General features: G+C 44.3%; 1 protein-coding gene across 20 annotated transcripts in view; it reads left to right on the top strand.

Moving 5' to 3' along the window:
- The window catches only part of ZMIZ1 (zinc finger MIZ-type containing 1), a 368,324-nt gene extending 353,823 nt beyond the window's left edge, over positions 1-14,501 (top strand). For all 20 annotated transcript variants that reach the window (XM_083440354.1, XM_083440341.1, XM_083440353.1 and 17 more), the window contains 3 exons: positions 144-310; positions 6,915-7,163; positions 9,433-14,501. In XM_083440354.1, coding sequence (XP_083296480.1) covers positions 144-310; positions 6,915-7,163; positions 9,433-9,540 — 524 coding nt within the window. In that variant the 3' untranslated portion in view covers positions 9,541-14,501. The remainder of the gene's footprint in view (positions 1-143; positions 311-6,914; positions 7,164-9,432) is intronic.
- Positions 14,502-21,634: the final 7,133 nt, after the last annotated feature.

Raw genomic sequence — 21,634 nt, 5'->3', positions numbered from 1 at the left:
CTATGAAGAGGCAGTAATGTTAACTTCTATATAAAGAGCTCTTATCTCTTATTTTTGTACAACGATCACATTGTGTGTTTGGGTAAAGGTGTGGATTTGAAGTACTCTTCTAAAGTAACTCTCCCTTTCTTTCTGCTGTCTAGGTAACAGTTACCAAGGTCACAGCAATTTTGATTTTCCACACGGGAATCCTGGTGGAACTTCTATGAATGACTTCATGCATGGGCCTCCTCAGTTGTCACACCCTCCAGACATGCCCAGTAACATGGCAGCTCTTGACAAACCTCTAAGTCACCCCATGCAGGACACTGTAAGTAATATAATTTCTCAGTTTCTTCTTTGTGAAATAATGAATTATTTTTTAAAAATTATGCCCAGCCAAGTCTTCAAAGTAGCTGACAGCTCTTAAAAGCAAAATTACTACACTAGCATAAAGAGCAATGGCTTAATTTTAAAACATGAAATGATAAATAAGCCAGTAATAAATTAACCAATCACAGATTTCTGAAGAAACCTTGTTTTGAGAATCACCTGCACTTTAACTACCGTATTTTTCGCCCTATAGGACGCACTTTTTCCCCTCCAAAAATGAAGGGGAAATGTGTGTGCATCCTATGGGGTGAATGCAGGCTTTCGCTGAAGCCTGGAGAGCGAGAGGGGTCGGTGCGCACCGACCCCTCTCGCTCCCCAGGCTTCAGTAGAGCCGCAGCGCCAGCCCCAAAAGGTCGGGGGACAGCGGGGAGGCGGAACGCCGCCATCCTGCTGTCTCCCTTTGTGGTTTGGAGGCTGACGGCGGGGAGATGCAAGCTCTGGGGACAGCGGGGAGGCGCAGCGCATCTTCCCCCTGTCCCCGGACCTGATCTGAAGGCGGGCGGTGGGGAGAAGAGCGCTTCTCCCCGCTGCCTGCCCCACAAGCTCCGGGGACAGCTGGGAGGCGCAGCGCGTCTTCCCCCTGTCCCCGATCTGAAGGCGGGCGGTGGGGAGAAGAGCGCTTCTCCCCGCTGCCTGCCCCACAAGCTCCGGGGACAGCTGGGAGGCGCAGCGCGTCTTCCCCCTGTCCCCGATCTGAAGGCGGGCGGTGGGGAGAAGAGCGCTTCTCCCCGCTGCCTGCCCCACAAGCTCCGGGGACAGTGGGGAGGCGCAGCGCGTCTTCCCCCTGTCCCCGGACCTGATCTGAAGGCGGGCAGTGGGGAGAAGAGCGCTTCTCCCCGCTACCTGCCTCACAAGCTCCGGGGACAGCTGGGAGGCGCAGCGCGTCTTCCCCCTGTCCCCGATCTGAAGGCGGGCGGCGGGGAGAAGAGCGCTTCTCCCCGCTGCCTGCCCCACAAGCTCCGGGGACAGTGGGGAGGCGCAGCGCGTCTTCCCCCTGTCCCCGATCTGAAGGCGGGCGGCGGGGAGAAGAGCGCTTCTCCCCGCTGCCTGCCCCACAAGCTCCGGGGACAGCTGGGAGGCGCAGCGCGTCTTCCCCCTGTCCCCGGACCTGCTCTGAAGGCGGGCGGCGGGGAGAAGAGCGCTTCTCCCCGCTGCCTGCCCCACAAGCTCCGGGGACAGTGGGGAGGCGCAGCGCGTCTTCCCCCTGTCCCCGATCTGAAGGCGGGCGGCGGGGAGAAGAGCGCTTCTCCCCGCTGCCTGCCCTACAAGCTCCGGGGACAGTGGGGAGGCGCAGCGCGTCTTCCCCCTGTCCCCGATCTGAAGGCGGGCGGCGGGGAGAAGAGCGCTTCTCCCCGCTCCCGGCCCCACAAGCGCCTGAGGGAGAAATAATTTTTTTTCTTTATTTCCCCCCCAAAAAACATGGTGCGTCCTATGGGCCGGTGCATCCTATGGGGCAAAAAATACGGTACATCTGCCAGTAACAAGCACTGTAACTGTTTACTGTAATGTCAAGATACAAGGTAATATAAAAATAAGCTGTTTTCCCTGAAGCATCTTTTCTACACAAATATCAGGCCTTCCTAAATTGGGGGTTGTGAATCATACAAAGGAGCCCTACACTGCCTAGAATAGGAGTGGGTAGTAGGCCTGGGCGATATATCGCCCAGGACCAGTATGAGGGGCAGATCGTGATGACGGTTTCACTCAGCTGTATATCGCTGGAGAAACCACCACCGAGTCCCTCTGCCTCCAGCGCCCGGCTGAGGGAGATACAAGCTGCCGGCGCTGGAGGCAGAGAGACTCAAGCGGCAGTGGTTTCCTCAGTGATATACCACTGAGTGAAACCGTCTCCGTGGTCTGCCCCTCATAACGGCAGAGACTGAAACAAGTTGCCTGGGTGAGACGTAAGCTTGTTCCTCCCTCCACTTCTTTAAACTGCTTGGCTGAGGCTTGCGCTGCTGCCCTTGCCTCAGCCAAACAGTTTTACAGAGTCCCCAACCTGCTGGTGGCCTGTAGAAGCTGGCGGCGGCAGGCTCCATTAAAGTGCTCCCGCTTCCCAGCTGAGAGATCTCCAACCCAGTTCCTGCTTGCACAGGAGCTGGATCAGGGCTGCTCAGCTCGGGAGGTGCAGGCTCCACCACACTCTTCTACTTAAGGGGTGCACGGCTGTGCTCCCCTCAACAGGGAAGTTTAAAGGAGCACTGCCTGAAGGCAGCCAGGCAGAGCAAGGGCTCTGATGCGGAGGTGAGCCTCCTCTAAACTTCCCTGTCCAGGGAAGCGCAGTTTCCAGGTTGGGATCCCTCAGCTGGGAAGCCAGGGCTTTTCGCCCCCCCCCCAACTGAGCAGCAGGCAGGGGGCAGCTGCATTGTCCCCAGCCCACAAGACGCTTCTCAGTTCCCACCGTGAGAACTGAGGCAGTTTTTCCCAGCACCTTGCCAGCTGGGGCCGATGCCCCTTGTTTCAACATCGCCCAGTCCTAGTGGGTAGATAGTTGCCCTACTGGTAAATCTGTGGGTGATCTGCACCAGGGCTGGGCGATGTCAGCTTTTCAACATCAAAACATTGAAACGGAGGGAGAAACAAGCTGAATTGGCCAGCCAAGTGCATGCCTGTCAGGCTCCGTTTGCAAGGCTGCCTCCCTCACAGCATCAGCACCGCTCCTCAAGGTACAGGGGGCAAGCCACCCTATCTGCGCCTTGTGGAGCAGGGCTAGCAAGTGCTGGGCCCAGCAGCCTCTGCACTGCCTGGCTGCCTTCCCCCAGGAGGAAAGACCTAGCCCACCCTCCCGGGTGAGGCAAGTGCAGACCTGCTGCCTTGGCACAGAAGTCTAAGGGAGCCCCCCCCCCCCCAATCTCCAGCTTGCACAAGCTGGAGGCTCCATGAGGCTGCTGGGGGACACGAAGCAACCCGTTACCCAGCTGAGGGCGCTCCATCTTTTTCCTGCTTATCTGTGAGCAGGAAAAGGATGGGGCTCCCTCAGTTGGTGAGCAGGAGCACTTTAATGGAGCCCCCACCCCTTGTGCAAGCCAGTGGTGGTCAGGATCTCCGTCAAACTGCTTGGCTGAAGGAAGGGCAGTGGCACACTCCTCAGCCAAGCTGTATCACGCCTCACCAATGCAGCTTGCTTCTCCCTCTGTGCTGATATGAGGGCAGACTGTGATGGCAGCTTCATTCAGTGGTATATCTTTGGTGAAACCACCACCGCTCCCGAGTTCCTCTGCTACTGACGCCAAGGGAGAGGTGGCAGTTTCAGCCGCCATCACGATCTGCCCTCATACCAGTCCTGGGCGATACATCACCCAGGCCTAATCTGCACTAGATCAGCAAGAATGTCTCACTCCCAAACGTTCAACAAGAACAAGCCCATTTCTTCTACTTATATCAGGCTAATAAAATGAAGAAAGCTATCCTTTCTGTTAATTTCCTGAAAACAAAACCTTAGATTCAGAAAGAGCTCAGAGGCACCCTGTTTAATTCTGACTATGTATTTTACACCTGGCTCTTATTGTTATATCTTGGGGGTCTAGTGGGGGGGGGGAATATGAAGTGCTACTACTCTGCCCTTCCAAAAATGTTCTTTACCCAGTGCTTTATATTTATTTATTTAAAAAACTTCCCAGCCTATTAGCATCTGTACTGGTGGATTAGTAAAGGAAATGTCTTATCTTCCTGCTTCTGCAAGGGAAGATACCAGATTCCTCAGTTTCCAGCCTTGGCTGGGAAGGAAAGGATCTAAGCAGCAGGCCATTTTGGAGTGTACTGTAATATGGGGTATTGGCCCATGTGTGCCTTCTCAAATGATAGCACATACTTTTTGTATTCTTCCCTCTCTCTGTACTGATGGGAGGTCCCACTGCTATCACCCCTTCCCTTTTGACTTCCTCAGGTGTGAGAGGCAGAGGGAGGCATGAAGGAAAAGCTATAGGTCCGTTGAACTCCCCAAGTATAGAGGGAGGGCCAATTTATGAGCCTGCTCCTTTGGCACAACCACATAAGGAAATCAAAAGGGCAGGTGATGGCAGAAGGGAGCATGGAAACTGTCTAGTTAACTTTTCCATCTCTCACAGCCTCTCCCCCTCAACTTCCTGCTTTACATACTGATGGAGAGGGGAAAGAGGGAAATTAAAATGAAAACAAAACAGCAGGTCATTTGTAGGGAAGGCATGATCCCCTGCATCTTCCCACCCATGCAGATGTGGCAGACCAGGGTACGATATACCCCAAACGAAACTGGCAAATTAAAGGTTGCTGTCTTAGAGATGTCTGCATGTGCAATGGGGCTATTTGCCTCTGTGCTCCTTTAAATCCCTTTGGAAAGTCGAGAGCAAAAAATTGGCTCACCAGGAGCTGCCTTCTTGGAATATGGAGAAGTATAAGCACGCACTGCCTTCTCTCACACCTGATGGCATGGAAGTCTTCAATTTTGCAGCATTCACCTGTAAGGAAGAAAAGAACTGATGCTAAACTGGCCAATGTATTTGTATGTATCTTCCCCCTGTATTTGTATGCAGCTAATACTCTCGTATGGTTATGTTTTTGTTAAAAATAAATAATTTGGCGAAGCACTGAGTTTCAGCATTATATAAACCTACTTCCACCCTGCTACTTGAGTTTGTTTCCTAGTATCATTTTTTTATCACCAAGCATGGTATATCAAAGCACATGGGCGCTGCTCTAAGGATGCATATCTCAGTTTTAGCATTGTACTTCCAACACTTTTCAATTTATTGATTTGTTGGAAGAAGCAAGTAGTCCATCTTAGGGCCTAGTCTTTGAAAGTGGTTGGGTCCCTTAAATGAGTAAATGCCACCAGTGATATCACCAGTGATAGACAACTGAATAACTTCTTCCCAGAAGATATTAGAACTTTAACCTCTGCTGGCACATCCAAGATAATTCAAAATAGGTGCAGTATAGACTGCAATGATCAGTTACTTAAAATATAAGAATGCCTACTTGAGTGTTCTGATAGTTTTAAAACAACTTTATTGTAACCAAATTTAACTAATTGCATACTATAGAAATGTCTTTTATATTAATACGTCTACTGTGTTCTAGAATTCTTGCACTTGCTGTTCATTTGCATTGTGTTTTTGTGCTCATGCTATCTTTTTGCATCTTTATGTCAGCTGAATGTAGGGGACATCCTTTAAAACTATTCATGCACTTATTTTTCTCCATGGTGCTAAAGTCAGTTTGCAAGGCATGCTCTGGCATTAAAAGGAGGCCTGGACAAAAGGAGGAAACAAACACACGTTTCACTAGATACAGACATGCATGCTCATTAATCTCTGTGTGTGGCCCAGTAGCAATATTTGGAGAGTATTTTTATTTTTATGAGAACTACATGAAATGCCATGTTTCAGTTTCTGTACCTTAATTGGCTTAAGGTGAATTTGCTGTGGAAGCATCTGTCAAGAGCTGCTTCTTTGATGGGGATGCCTTTTTGCCCAGAAGATGTGACTAAATGAAAACCACAGCAGAACTGATTAAGTTTGCCCACTCCAAAGAAATGTGCAGAAAGCCATTCTCCTCCCAGATGATTAAGATCTGTGTTATGAAAGTACCGTATTTTTCGTCCCATAGGACGCAGCTAGTTTTTTGGGGGCGAAATAAAGGAAAAAAATTCTTCCTTTATTTCCCTCCCAAAAGCAGGTTAGGGAAACCGAACCAGGTTGAGGAACAGTGGGATGGCGGCGCTGCGCCTCCCTGCTGTCCCCCGAGCTTGTGGGGCTGGCCGATGTCTGCCCAGCGCGAGGGGCGCTCTGCTTCAGGGCGCCCCGCCCACCGGGCGGCAGGCTGCTATCCGCAGCGTGGGGAGCCCTGCGGGGAACTCCTGGAGGGCTCCCGACGCTGCGGATATCTGCTTGGCGCGAGGGGCGCTCTGCTTCAGGGCGCCCCTCGCGCCAGGCTGCTATGCCTAGGCTGCGGATGTGTTCCCGAAGCGCTGGGCGCTCTGCTTTCAGGGCGCCCGACGCTCCGGGAAGCAGGCTGCTATCTACAGCCTAGACATCCCTGCGGGACCTCCCGCAGGGCTGCCTAGGCTGCGGATGTCTTCCTGAAGCCTGGAGAGCGAGAGGGGTCGGTGCGCACTGACCCCTCTCGCTCTCCAAGCTTCAGCGAAAGCCTGCATTCACCCCATAGGACGAACCCAGATTTCCCCTTCATTTTTGGAGGGGAAAAAGTGCGTCCTATAGGGAGAAAAATACGGTAAATGTATACTTCCATCTTTTCCACCACCCTAACAATTTCAGGGCAGGATCTGGATAAAGAGAATTTTGGTCCCCTACCAAGCTACCTTTTATCCCATGCATTTATTTATTTCTACTGACGCCTCCTAAATTCTGAGGGCTCATGATCCTGCACATTATTTTCCCCCTGGCGGCAAACACCTGTCCAAGCCTAGCATTTTGCAATATGAGTTTTGCATTAATGCAAAAGTAATTTAGAGTGACAAAGATTTTATTTCCTCCCCCTGCCATTTCTGAGCCTTGTACCATGTAGCCTCACTTTTCCTTTCCTGCTTCTTTCCTCCTCCGCAGATCCCTCATCCCGGCAGCACTGATCAGTCCCATAGTTCCATGCAGCAAGGTTTGCACGTACCTCATCCCAGCAGCCAGTCAGGGCAGCCATTACATCACAGCGGTCCTCCTACCCAGCCGTCCCGGCAGCCGCCACAGGCCGCTCCTAGCAACCATCCACACAATGACCTGGCCTTTAACCCCTCCTCAGCCTTAGAAGGTCAGGCTGGTGGACAGGGGACATCTGATATGCCGGAGCCTTCGCTGGATGTAAGTTTGTGTCATTCTGTCATCTGCTTGCTTTAGAATGTGCCTTGAGTTTCTGCAGGAATTAATAAAAAGAAAAAGAAAATAAAAAGAAAGGAACAGCTTTCATAGCACATGCCCTCATTTTATGCATTGTTTCTTGCATTTCTTCACTACAGCTGACAACTCAGACTCCATGTCACGCAAGTGGTGTCTTTCCCTTGACAAGGGTGGGTAGGCAGGGGCTGGGTTTGGGGAAAACAAGCTTTCTGTGTGAGAAATAGGCCACAAAACATTTTCGTTATTATTGATGTTGATATAGCACTTATCTGACTAACATACATTTTTAAAAGGGATGGGGTGTAGAAGTTGAATACCACCCTGAGCAATCAGCTACTTACTTACTTACTTTATTTATTTAAAACACTTTAATAAATATTTATTTAGACTTAAATGTCATCAGGCTTGATTTTCAAAAAGAATCATTTATTGGGCCAACCAGCTGTTAAAAAGCTGAAGGTCTGAGTGGTAGAGAGATTTTTCTTCCGACAGACGGAATGTTGAAATCTGTGGCTGAGTCTGGGAGCAGACTTGTATAGGTTTCCATTTTTAAATGTGTTTTGTTTCTGAATGGGAACATCTGAATGATTCTCCCTTCTCGACTAGTGTTTTAAGATGGCAAGGCTTGTTACCAGGTTGTGTTGTAGTTTGGCACCTAGTGACAGAAACCATGCATTTCCCTCCTAGGAGGAGGAGATGCCATTTAATCCACAAGAAAACCATACATTCTATTGCTACTTAGGACAAAATAAGCTATAGGCAACAAAGGAACAGGTTTTGCAAAAAGAAGGACATCTTAGAAAAGAGAAGAAAAGCAGCCCGGTGTGCAAAAGACTTTGTAGAAAAGTGCTCCAGAATGTGTGCCCGGGTGGGGTGGGGAATTCTCATCCATACAAAGGTTTCATTACAGTCAAAAACCCACACAGTTTCATATCAACTTACATTCTACTTGTCCAAGGATATTGGTCACTTGAGTGCCCTGAAAACAAATGAGATTGTTGGTGAAGGCTATGACAACTATACAGCTACCGTCTCTGTGGCCTTGGCCAAAGAGAACACTATGAATTATAATTGCAAGCCTTTTTGAATTGCTGTCAGAGTTGAAATATTTTCATTCAACGGGTATCTGACTTACATCTGTTCATGTATTTCAGGACTGCTGTAAGGTACAGTACAGATGATTCAAAGGGAACACGTTATATTGGCTAAACTGGACATAGTCACACCAGGCAGCATTGATTCACTTTTAACTATATTAACTAGTTGGCAAGTGATGGTGGAATTTAACCTTTTCAGAAATAGAACCCACAAAGGGTAAACAAACTATTTCTGAATTTCCAACAATAGGATTGTTTGTGAGATCATGGCATATTAATCTGTACATGGTATTTACACTTTCTCCTAGGAAGTATCATAGCTGAAACTAAAATGCAGAATATTTGTGTGTGACTTTTAAAGAAGCCCCTACAGACCATCTTATATACATGCTAACCTTTTCAGGTGGTGATAGCTCATAGATGCCATTTACAGAATGTGCTGCATCATCTGTATGCCATATTTATTTATTTGCAGTATTTTTAACCTGCTTTTCACCTGTAAAGGCTCAGAGTGGCTGGCAAAGATACGCTGACCACAGTGGAAAACTGCCCATAATATTGTGAGGCTGCTGTACCACCTCATCTTGGTTTTCTGCCACACACTTGAGTACTACCTCGGCACAAAATAACTTACAAGGCATGTCAGAGTGTCCTAGAGCTAAAACAAATGGGCAGAAGCCCTGTGTATTATTGAACTGCACCTTTTCAGGTGGGAGTGAATATTTGAATGCTCTGCCCCATGAAAAGCTCCCCTGTGCACACAAAGCAACATGCTAGGGAGAGAGATTTGAGCTAGATTCCCCACCACCGCGTGCAATTTTTTTGTAGGTGTAGAGAATTTTTTATATGGTAGGGAGAGGGCCACTCAGAAGTGTTTCTTGGCACAGGAGCCCATATAATGCTTCAGTTACATGGGGGATCGCAGTGCCAACAGCCATGTAGCGCTGGAGTGGAAATTCTTCCTGTAATTGGGCTGGCTATCACATATAAAGGACTCTTTTCTCTACCCATCAAGAAAATTTACAGACACATTTTGAGAGTTTTATCTGCCAGCAAATGTGGAGCGAACATGCCATTTGCCGGCTACTTCACGCCTGTGATGATGCTGCCTTCAAAATTTCCTCTTTCTTTTCCAGCTGCTTCCAGAACTCACGAATCCAGATGAGCTACTTTCATACTTGGATCCTCCTGACTTACCGAGCAATAGCAATGATGACCTTCTTTCTCTTTTTGAGAACAACTGAAGCCTTCTGTGTTTTGTCCCCAACACCTCACACTTGTTTGACAAGTCTGTAGCTTCACGGTGAGGAATCCCAAGCCACCCTTTTTTCACAAGGACAAACTCACAACTTAAGCAAATGGTGCACACTCCCTACTTAACTTCATCTCAGAACTGCTTGAGTCAAGCTTCATCAACTGCGGTGGGGAAAAGCAAGAGGACAATAAGGTGGTGACCTCACAGACTGCCACTCTACTTCACAGATCGATTGTGCAGCTGTGGAAAACCTCACTTGTTAATTATGCAGAGAGATAAAAGAGTTTTGGGATATGCCTAGAGAGAAGCAGCAGTAGAAACCAGTCTCAGCAAGGGAAGAAAGGCAACAGAACTATGCTAAGCGACCAGTTTCAGAAAGTCCTTCCAACTTGTGTTCTTCCATTAAGTTCTTTCTCCCTCCTGCCCTAATGCTGTATTGTCTGTTCCACTATGTTCCTTCCCTCCCTCTCCCAGTACACTTCTGTCGGACACAACAAGGACAAAACTTATTTGGCAGCACATTTAGACTAGCCAAACAAACTCAGAAACAGAAAACAAATACCAAAAAGCACAAAAAAACCAATAAAGATGTCACAAGTAGGATAAAAATACAAAATGCAGCCAAGGGAGGCATCTGTTTCTTAAGACAGTGGTTTCTCCATTGTGGAAGAGTCCAGTGAATCTCCAGGGTATGGCAAGCGTGCTTTTCTAAATCGTAGCAATTTTTTTGTTTTATTTTTTCTATTCTTAGAGGAAGGGTAGTTACCTTGCTCTGACACAGATACATGGACACCTTGTTTTCTTCTGTCCTTCTCTTTCCCTTTCTGTTTTTCTTCTTCTTAAGGGATTTGGTTTCAGATTACTGCCTTTTGTGACAATAAAGCAGCCATCTATTAAAAGGGGGCAGACCATATTCACATATGAAGTAGGAGAAGAGAAAAACTGTAAACCGTTGATCCATCACCAAGAGCTTTCGATTTTTGTAACCTGCGAAGTTAGATCACTGCTCCGTTCCTAACAGGAAAATGTAGCAAAAGTGTGGAGAAAAAGAGCTCTCACTTCTAGATATTTGGGGGCGGGGAGAGAGATAGAGGGGAAAACTGTTCACAATTGTTTGGAATTGAAGGAGACGTTTGCAATAAGAGTCACCTTATCTCTCCCCCCACCCTCCGATGGTTTGCTTTGCATTTTCCAAATTGTGTTATGTGGCTCTGCCTTTTTGTTTCTCTTTTTCAGTTTTATTGTATCATTTAGCTGCCAGGACCTTTTCCCTCTTCTTTTCAAAAAATATATTTCCAAGGATAATGGGCACGGGAACAGTCAGTTCCTTTGGTACCACCGTACAGCAGGCTCTCGTGCCACAATGCTTCCGTGGTATTTGTGCTTCTCATGTGGTTGCTTCCCTCCTGCATGAGCTTCCAGTCACTTCTGGGCCCATTTCTGCGTCCTCTCCGTCGTTCTCTCTTTATAAATTTTGTATAGTACCTGTGTGTTAAGACGTGCATGTGTGCCAACTTTGCCCTTGCGGGCCAACATTTCATCTTCTGCCTACTGTGTACAGAATATTGCTTTTTGTGGATAATACACCTTGATTGCTTCGTCCCCTGTTCGGAATCCAATCCAATAGTCCCATCTTTGATTTCAGCAGTAGGCTTTCGATTTTGTGCCAGATGGAACTCTTGCGTGTTGGTTTCAGTGTGTAAACTCCACCCACCTTGCCCTCTGCGAATGGCATGACCTGTGCATTTCATTCTGAATTTGCTCTCCTCACCAAAGTCATGCTTGTAAATTCTTTCAGCATTTGTTCTTAGCATCTACCACCACTGCTGTATTTGCATCTTGTTATATATATATGCTAGTCGACAGCACCTTGCTGTAGATATTACAGGAAATGGCAGTTTTAGTTCTTATATTATTTTCCAGTTAGGAGTGTTGAATTTGTAAACATTTTATGTAGAGATGTTCCTACATTTACCTTTCCCCTCCCCACCCTTATTATTGAGGTTTTTATTTTGTTCCTTTTTTCAAGAGAAGCGCTGTTCATTATGCAAGATCAATTATTTTAAGAATTGCTGTTGTAAATACCTTTTGTGAATATTTTAGTATTGTCTTTGATTATTATATTCAACATTTTCACAATCTGAATATACATGTGTTTTTAAAATACATAGTCAGGGGGAGCGGGTCTTTTTTCTTTTTCTTTTTTCTTTTTGTAAAGGGTTCTTGGACTAAGGGAGCATCAATTTTTCCTTCTGATAAATTAGCCCTATCAGTTTCTTCAACAAATATTCTACATCTGGCCAGTGTCCTCAGCAGCCCAGCAAAGAAATTGTTATGAGCTAGGAAGTGTGACTGTCCTAACCTGTATCACCCTAGACTTCTGCTTTGTAGGCAAAGAAGCTATTTCTAAGGCTCTCACTTACATCCCTCTGAAAAGGATGCTGGCCTATGCGTAGAAGAGGGGAAAGCAGTACAGAATATAGTTTCTTATCCTGTATATACATAGCAAAGGATCTTTATTATTGGACACCTGGTGCCACAACTATTAAATGGTGGCACAACTGAGATGGGACACCACTGTGACACTGAAGTCTAGAGCTTCCTTCCATTAAAAATGCATTTTCTTTTCTTTTCGTTTTAGTAGCTTTCCCCCTGCACCATTTTGCTGCATCATTTACATAATCAATGAAATCATTTGTATGAGCAGCTAAGGCTAATAATTTGACACATTATTCTTAATTTTTTAAAAAGCCTCTCACACACAATCTATGAGCTCTAAACCGAATGCCACACACTTGTCGTTGCCATGTATTGTGGCCCACCAGTAGTGCAATAAAGCTTCCGGTTCCACTGTTTATTGAAAAAGCAAAAAAAAAGATAAATAAAAATACCTCTGAATACCAGTTGCTGGAAATCACAAGAGAGGAGAGTGTTGCCGTCCTCATGTCCTGCTTGTGCGTTTCCTGTAGGCATCTGATTGGCCACTGTGAAAGCAGAATGATGGACTATCAGTAGTCTTCAACCTTTCAGACCCAGGACCTCAAACATGCATTTGGGGATCTATTTCTTAATCTTCTGCCATATATTTGCATGGTGATAGTGCTCCTGTTGTGACACACCTCAGATCAGGTGAGACCCACTAGTGAAAGACTAGTAGACTAGACGAACCTTGGCCCTTCTCCAGCAGAGTTGTTATGTTCTTAGTCGAGCAACTGGTAGGCTACAATACATGGTGGGTGGGTTGCATTCAGTTTGATGGATCACAAGTTGTGTAGGCCTATGTTAAGCCATATACTGTGCGTTTGCCTGTTCAGCTTCTAGCACTGAATTTTATTTTATTTTTTAGCATTGCTCCTCCACTGTTAGATATGCATCTATCAAAACTAGTTACTTGAAAATTGAGGGGGGGGGGTTCTGTGTAACTGGAAACGGAACCATTTTAAAGTCAAAATTGTTTAGCTTTTGCTGATGGCAATCAAAATGCATCGTTATAAAAAGGTTCCTGTTGAGGAGGCATAAGGTGAGACTCACCTGAGACAAACATATTTGGTATAATAAGGCTTTCTATCATTTGATGAAATCTTCTCTCTAGTAACAGTTAAATGCACATTTTGGCAGCTGTGGATTTCATGTACACTGATTCGTAGAAAGAGACAGATTGACTATGCACAAGGGCTACCTGAGCTGTGTTTGTGAACGGATGGAAGCAGATGCTGAGATCTAGCCATGTACTTGCGTAATAGTTTATCAAAGGGCATATTTATCAAAGAGGCAGCCTTTGTGAAGTCAACCCAGAATGCCCCCAACTTTCTCTCTCACACGACCACATTAGCATCTTATTAAATTACTGGGACTGTTTAAGGATAGTCAAAACAAAAAAAAGGTTGATGGTTTTTTCTTATCTGCTCACTGCCATCATGTTATAATGTGGAGAAAACCTGTTAAATAAATAGCAACCCCATGCATGTCTTCTCAGAAACAAGGCCCATCAAGTTGGTATAGTGTTGTTTAAGAAATCTGCAATCCTATGCACAGTTAACTGAGAAAAAACCCTGATGAATGCTTCTGAGTAGACATACATAGGATTGTTCTGTAAATTAGTTGTTTTTGTGTTGAAGGGCAAAATTATATCACCAAAGGTTTTTTTATTTTATTTTTAAAAAATCCTTGTTTCAGGGGCATTTGCTTTGGGGTTTTGTTTTTTTCATTGTTTCCCTATAGACACCCACCTGGAAAAGAACCCACAGAGATTTATACTTCTACTGCCAAGACATTATTATTGTTGTTATTATTATTAATTATTATTAGAGGATTATGAAAACACACTAATGTCTGCAGTGGAGACTCCAGGGACATCTGTACATATGTAAATGGCAAATAGAGACATGTTAACAGAAATGCATTCATTTTCCTTGGAATGTGCATTGTTTTTATTTCGCAGGAAAAAAATAAAGCTTGAAGCTCCATCTTATGTGGAAAATGAATCCTGTTTGTTAGCGTTTGTGAAGTCTCCACATTTGTTTCACTTCTTGTAATATACTCTGGATCCTTTGTGAAAAGAATTTTGTTGCATTTTTTGTTTTTCCCTTCATGTAATAACTAGCTTAAATGTACTAGTCTTATCACCTGTGTATTTTTAGGGTGCTACAAAAATAATGAAGAAAATAAGGGGATTAAATAATAAAAAAGATTGTAACCAAATTCACTTTGTACAATTTTTTGATATTGTGATCAGAGGAGAATTTTAAAAAGTACAATCGGAATTAACATGCAAAAATGGCCATTGTCTTTGTTTGTACATTGTATGTACAGTACAATGCAATCATTTCATACTTTAAAACTGGTCAGAAAAAAATAATTGTGATTTTTAGTCTTGAAAAACTGTATGTAGTTAGATGATGTGACAACCTAATATTTATCTAATAAATATGTATTCAAATGAAACCTGTATATTAGGTGTTCATGTGGTTATTTTGTATTTAAAAAAATCAGATTGACTATTGCTAGACATTTATATACTTTCTTGTAACACTGAAAGTACTCTCATTTTTGCTCATGTTATTTTTTTTCTTAAATAAATTTGGAAAATGATGGATGGACTAGTGGGCAAATGTTTTGTAAATCTGAACTTCCTCCTACTTCTCTTTTTTAAAAAAGCATTGCAAGGTCTTGGAATTCATTATCTGGTATTTATAATACTACTTGGTCCTAATGAAGATCATGTTCTATGCCTATTATGTACACAATTGTATATTTACTTGAGGAATAGCAAAGGAGGCTATGGGAAAGATTCATTGCACTACAGGAAGCAGGGCTGATACCAGATTCAAGGGGTCCTCAGCATGGTCTGGCCAACGGACCATACCACTATCAATCCTCTTCTCTTGCCCCCACCTCCAGCTGCTGACAATCCTCTTCCCTGCAGCAGCAGCACTGTCAATTCTTTGCCCACTCAACACGCTCAGTCCTCATTATACTATTTTGGAATTGTTGTTTTTCTAAGTACCCCCTTAACTGCCCCCACCCCAAGAGTTTGTGTAGTTCTTGCAAACCTCTCAGTTATCTCAAGCATACTGATCCCTCCCTCTTCTGCATGGGTGGTACCATTTTGGTTAAATAAGAACTGGTAACTCAGATTAAAAGGTAAAGGACCCCTGACAGTCCAGTCGCAGACTTCTCTGGGGTTGTGGCGCTCATCTCGTTTTACAGGCCGAGGGAGCCGGAGTTTGTCCGCAGATAGTTTTTCCAGATCATGTGGCCAGCATGACTGGCGCAACAGAGCACCAACACCAGAGCAGCACACAGAAATGCCATTTACCTTCCCGCCGGAGCAGTACCTATTTATCTACTTGCATTTGGGGGCGGGCATGCTTTCAAACTGCTAGGTTGGCAGGAGCTGGAACTGAGCAATGGAGCTCACCCCGTTGCAGGGATTCGAACCGCCGATCTTCTGACTGGCAAGCCCAAGAGGCTCAGTGGTTTAGACCACAGCGCCACCCACGTCCCTGGTAACTCAGATAACAGACTGCTATTAATATATGATACCATGCCAGGTGGACATATATCAAGTCAGATATATGTCCATTTAGTTGGCCCATCTAGTTCTGGATGTTTTCACTGGCACTGGCTCTTCAGGGCTTCAGGTAAGAGTCCTTCACAGGGCTCCCTGGAGATGCCCTGGGATCTTCTGCATGCAAACATGCACTCCCACTGAGCCACAGCCCTTCCCATAACAGCTAGCATCTGCTGGAGATGTAATTCTGAACTGGGCATATTAATTCATGTGACCTAATTCTCTTCAGTACAAAATCTGGACAGAGGTATGCAGGAGGTGAATTACATATGATTTTGGAAGCTTCATTAACCTCACCACCATTATACAGGATATGTTTGGGATTCAAATTCTGGAGAAGTTGCCCTCTTGAAATATCAAGATAGGTTTCTGCAAAAGCCATCCTTGGCATTCAAGCCTCACAGGACAATGAGAAGGAGAACCCCACCTGTTCCACCCATTTCACTGACTGCCACGTGATGAGAAAGGGACCTGTGCAGCAGGAAGCTGCTGCCTCTACCTGTGTAAGATCTGGGTTCTCAGTAAGTAGGGAGTCTACACAAGGACAGCAAGCACCCTGCTGCAGAGGTTATCTTCCCGAAAATGTGATAGGCGGTGAAGCTGGCAACAGAGATGACAGCGAGCAGAGTGAGGAGCAAGAGGCCCCAGGCTTATAGCCATGTGAGGGAGAAGAAAGACTGAAGATGGATTCACTTATATGCCACTTTTCCACAACTTGAGTTGTGCCCAAAGCTGCTTACAGCAAATAATCAAAAGATCAAACTATGCAGCATTAGAGATACAAACAAACAAAAAGGACCATGAAAAGGACTAAACATAAGAAATGTACCTACACTTAAACTAGACTGCTGGATTAAGAACATGCTTGCCCTCTCACTCTGAGAGAAAAGTAAAGATGAAGCAGGACACTTACCTTTTACCCTGAGCAAGGCGGGAAGAGACATTTTTGCAAAGAGATGTGCGATGAGATATTTGACAGTGCCTGGAATTAAACAAACGTCAACACAGTAAGTGCACGCTAACCACGCCACTCTCAATAAATTACCCCTGGCCTTATTACCCTACCCCCTTCTTTGCCCCACTCCACGAATTGTTCCCTTTCCCCATTCCTTCCTTGAGTTCTTTTATCCCAGTTGTGATGGTTGTCTCGTGTGTCTGTGTGCTAAGGAACATTCATTTTTAAAGAAATTAAAAAAGTTCCTTACTTCAGTTTAGGTACTTCATTTTGGAATCTTTTGAGACTCTTTTGTGATTTACCTCAAGGATGTCAGCAGTAAGTTTGGTAATAGGAAGCCAAAGCTGGTTAGAGGGAGTTCCCAATGAGAAACTGGAAACCCACAAACGACTTTAGTTTCATTCTGGTAGTATTGCCTAGAACTCACACAAGCAGTTATGGCTACCATCCCTATTATTTGAAGGGACTTTAAGTTAGTGCATCATACCTGCTTATGACTGGGCTGCAGTCTTAAGGAACGAAATGCCAATGAACTCACTGGGACTTTACTTGAAGTAAACATCCTTAGGCCAGTGCTGCCTACATTTTAAATTTTCAGGTTGGTTTGTTCTAAAAGTTCCCATGCCTACAACCTGAGGACCAACAAAAGGATTCCAAAAGTATTTATTTTCATTTATTAATCTATAGTTTCCTTTGTATAACCTCATTTTATGAGTATATGAGACGATGATGCATAACCTGTGAATGCCTAAGGCAGCTTGCTAATTAGTTCAGTGAGCACTCTTGAATTACAAGTGCTGACCTACTCACCAGACAGTACCTGGAGAACAGGTTATGAGGTGAACAGGTAATCAGCACGTGCAATCAAGATGTTAATGTGTATCTGAAATACACTGCTTACTATTCTTTTAACCATTAAAGGATCAAAGGAGCTTGGTGTGAGACAGTTGGGGAGGGTATATGAGTGTGTCACAGCTGGCATTAGCAAGCAGACATACATTGGTTTCTGCTATTGTCATTTCTGTTAAACAGAGGTTGCACGTTGAGATGCAAGCAGAACTACCTTGTAGAAAGTAGACAAGCACACAAATTTAGGTGCTGCTTTCCCCAGAAATGTCTAACTGAGGCCTATTTTTAATTGATGTTTTTCCTGGGAGATTGAGCAAGTTCCAAATTAAAGTATTCTCTCACACAGTTCCAACTACAAAAGATGTCCTATAGGAAGGGCTTGCTTTGTTAAGCAGTATAAAGTTGGCCAGACTGGTACCCACAAAGGAGAATTCAACTAGCACATCCCACACTAGGAAACAAGCTCTTGAACAGTTCTTCATTTCTTCCTGGCAGATTGTGCCCCATGGCTCAGATGTGTTTGGCACCTTTCAAGGTACTCAAAATTTATTGGCTGAAGTGGCTATCTCACCTCTGAAAAGCAGGTGATCCCAAGATGTTACTGTAAAGCCCTATCTTAAAACTTAACATCTTTCTATCAAACTTTGTTGCGGCAAGAGGGAAGATGACATAGCAAACTGATAGCAAAGCACAACCCAGAAAGTTGTTAATGATATTCATTAGCATAGCAGCAGATAAAAAGAAAGCAATCACTATTACGGAGCATATTTTTAAGAATTATTTTAGTTATAATCTTCTCGTTTCCTGTGTCTTTAATAGTTGCCTAAGACATAGAAATTCAACAAGAAAATGATATGACATTGCTGTGTCTTCCATACTGAGAAAATACGTGCCTGTTGAATTTCTGTCTGTTACACAAGTGTTAAAGGCACTTGAAAAAAGTCATACCAGCTTTCTTTATGCACCAATGAATGTGCAAGTAGATATTAATTTAATTTATACAGAGATTTATATACCACACTTCTATTGAATGATTAAGCCCCTGGACTTTTCTTAAATCCTCTTGGTTAGTTTAGAACCAGCCAGATCCAGCAATCACAAAAGCTCTGAGTTTCCATACATTATATAATGCTCTTAGCATCCTGAATTCCAAAACACTGAGAACATCCAACGTGACTGAACTCAAAACACAAATCACAGAAGTGCAAAAGCCACATGGGAGAGGACAGCTTTCCCACATGACTCGGCAGGTGATTGTTATGAGAATTAATTCCTCAGGACATTTTGTTCCATATTAGCATGGCTCTTTTGAAAACTCAGCTTGAGGACTTAAATTTGGACCTAAATTATTGTGAGAGAAGATTCCCTCTACAATTGGAAAAATAGCATTTGGTACAGTCAGTATAAGAATTAGTAGCAATTTTCTCCACAGACATTGTTATGTAGAGGGGCTAATTAGAATTGCCTTTCAACATTTACTTATGCAAGTCTGCTTCTTTCTGAGCAGTTATAGGTGCCACTATATTTTCTTGTACTTTTTTGTGCTGGGAGTTATCTGTCCTAGATTTTCTTGTGATTTTTTAGTAACAAGTAGAAGGATCATAGTCCTCAATCAAATTTGGAGGGCTGAGGAAGAGTAGATTATTGGACTTGCCTTTCAACATTTCCAGCACAATCCTAATCATGTCTATGCAGAAGTCAGTCCTACTGAATTCAATCAGGCTTGTTCTCAAGTAATTGGTGTTAGGATTGTAGCCAAAGTTATGTAAGTCAAGGTTCCCTCTGAGATATAGGTGTCACTCAATTTTATTGCTCTTTTATGTGCAATATGTTGGGCATGATGCAGTACTAGATTTTCTAGTGACTTTCCAGTAACAGATAGCAGGTTCATAGTCATTCATCAAATTCTAAGGGATGAGGAAGAATGATTCCTAATTGTTCCCAATACTCCCTTTCAAAAATGCTGCAAGAGTTTCTAGCTTCAAAGAAACACACTCACTCACAGCCTACCTCACACAGGAAGGGAACCACTTCCTCTTCCCACATTGATAACTGGTTATGCAAATTGACCAGAAACTCTGTGTGTGTGTGTGTGGTGCTGATGTTGGAAGAGGCCAGAACAGCTGCAGTTTTACCACAAGTTGTTTCTTACTCCAAAGCGTTTTGGGCCCAAGAAACATCATTAAGGCGGGAAATGAAATTTATAAAATTAGGTCTGTATCTATACAAGGTGTATTGTGAGATTTGCTGACGCCAATCCGATACCTTTTTAGAACAGAATTAGCAACATCCTGAATAGAGAGAGGCTGACCCAAGCTTCGGGATTTTAGGGCTTGTCATCTGAGAGGCAAAACAGAAGTGTACTAATCTCATGTGAAATGCAACTTTCAGAGTTAACGTAATATTGTTAACTTAATAATTCAGCAAATTTAACTGCATACTTGGTTTTAAAGAATCAAGAGCTCTGTTTTAGTTTTTGCATGGTGGGGAGCATATTCTAAATGGTTATACATACAGCGGTACCTCGGTTTACGAACTTAGTCCATTCCGGAAGTCCGTTCTTAAACCGAGGTGCACTTTCCCTAATGAAGCCTCCAGCCGCCGGTGCCCTTCACCGTTTGGATTCCGTTCTTAGACCGAGGTAAAGTTCTCAAACCAGGGCACTACTTTTGCGGAGTTGGTAAACCGAATAGTTCTTAAAAACCAAGGTACACTATATAGAGAAATAAATATTAAAATGGTTTGAAAGAATACGGCTGAAAGTTCTTCGCTAACTTTGGGGGATAGTGTCACAATTCCAAAAATCTTCATCTTTGAAACAGCTAGATTTCTCATTTGTGTAGTTTGGCAGAACAATCCAACCCCCCCCCCCCCCCGATCTGTTGTGGGATTGGAGATGTCTCTCCTCCCAGCCCTACCTGGTTCTGCCAGCTACTGCCAGTGGTCCATTCTGCCTGCCCAATAGTTGACAGAAGCTACCACTAGCAGAAGCAACTCAAAGAGGGCATTCCTAGCGGAAGCAACTCAAACAGGGCATTACAGAATTGGGACTGGGCCACCACCGGTTCTACTGGATCCTGTGTGGACTTTGCTGCCATCACATTACAGCAGTGGGCCCAGTGTAGGCCTCTTTGCTGCAACAGCCTGGGGCTGGCACATCCTGCAGATGTTCTGGGGCTGTGCGCATGCAACATGCACTGCACCATTATATCAGTCCCATCTGCTGCCAGCCAAGGGTTGGCACGGCGCCCTAAGCGGATAAATGTTTTCCTTGGAGAAAATAATTTAGAAATTGTCTCAAAACATTTCACCATGCAGAATGCTGTGTTATTCTGTTTACAAAAGCTATAAAATGCTGAACATCACCCACAGTTTGGATAAGGCATATAACTAGTTACATAATAGTAAACATTGTTTTTTATTCCAGAATTGAGCTGCATCTTGTAAACCTAAGCTAATGTAAGGTTCTTCTTGGTTTATCATGTAAGGCCAGGATCCAAAGAAGCTGCAAAAGTTTCAAGTGCCCAAATAATCTTTGGGCTGGTATTTCTTGAACAGCAGCCCTTCATATAGCACAGAAAAACATTTTTCAATCAGAGGAATTTCAAAACTAGCTTATGGCATGACATGGGACATGCCTAGAAAGAAAGAAATGTGCCCGTAGGCACACTCAAGACAACCCTGGGCATGCTTAAACTGGTTCAGTGGATCCTGCCCATTAGACGTGAAGTAAGCTTTAGAAAATTTATTCATATATATACATATTTTGGCAATTATCCACAAGGGAAGACATGCTTCCTCTGCTCCTTCCTTCAATGCAGATATGAGCTGCTACTTTGTACAACCACATGCACAGTGTTAAGAGTTTGTGAGTGCTGGGCTCCTATAGTTCCCAGATTCAGCAAGTGTTAGAATTTAATCAAGGTTTGAGGTGCTAATCCCTGGATCTAGAAAATGTTAAAAGGGAATTGAGCCAGGCTAGCCTCCTTATGAAATGATTGCCATTGGGGAAATGGACCATTAAAGGATCAAAGGGGCTTGGTGAGAGAGAAAATTGGTAGGGCCCCCTACCCACAACAGATAAAGCTAGAGTTGAGAGGTTCGGAGTGATGTCACAATAGAAGAAAGGCAGCTAGCTCAAAAGCTAGAGAGTCTCTGATTGAATCCAAGGCTGTAGCTATGGGAGAATCAAGACCCCCTTGGGGT

This window comes from Podarcis tiliguerta (genome assembly GCF_965153285.1).
Source record: "Podarcis tiliguerta genome assembly, chromosome: 5".
NCBI classification, from domain to species: Eukaryota; Metazoa; Chordata; class Lepidosauria; order Squamata; family Lacertidae; genus Podarcis; species Podarcis tiliguerta.
The sequence above is the reverse complement of the archived record's forward strand: the minus strand, read 5'-3'. Positions and strand labels throughout refer to the sequence as shown.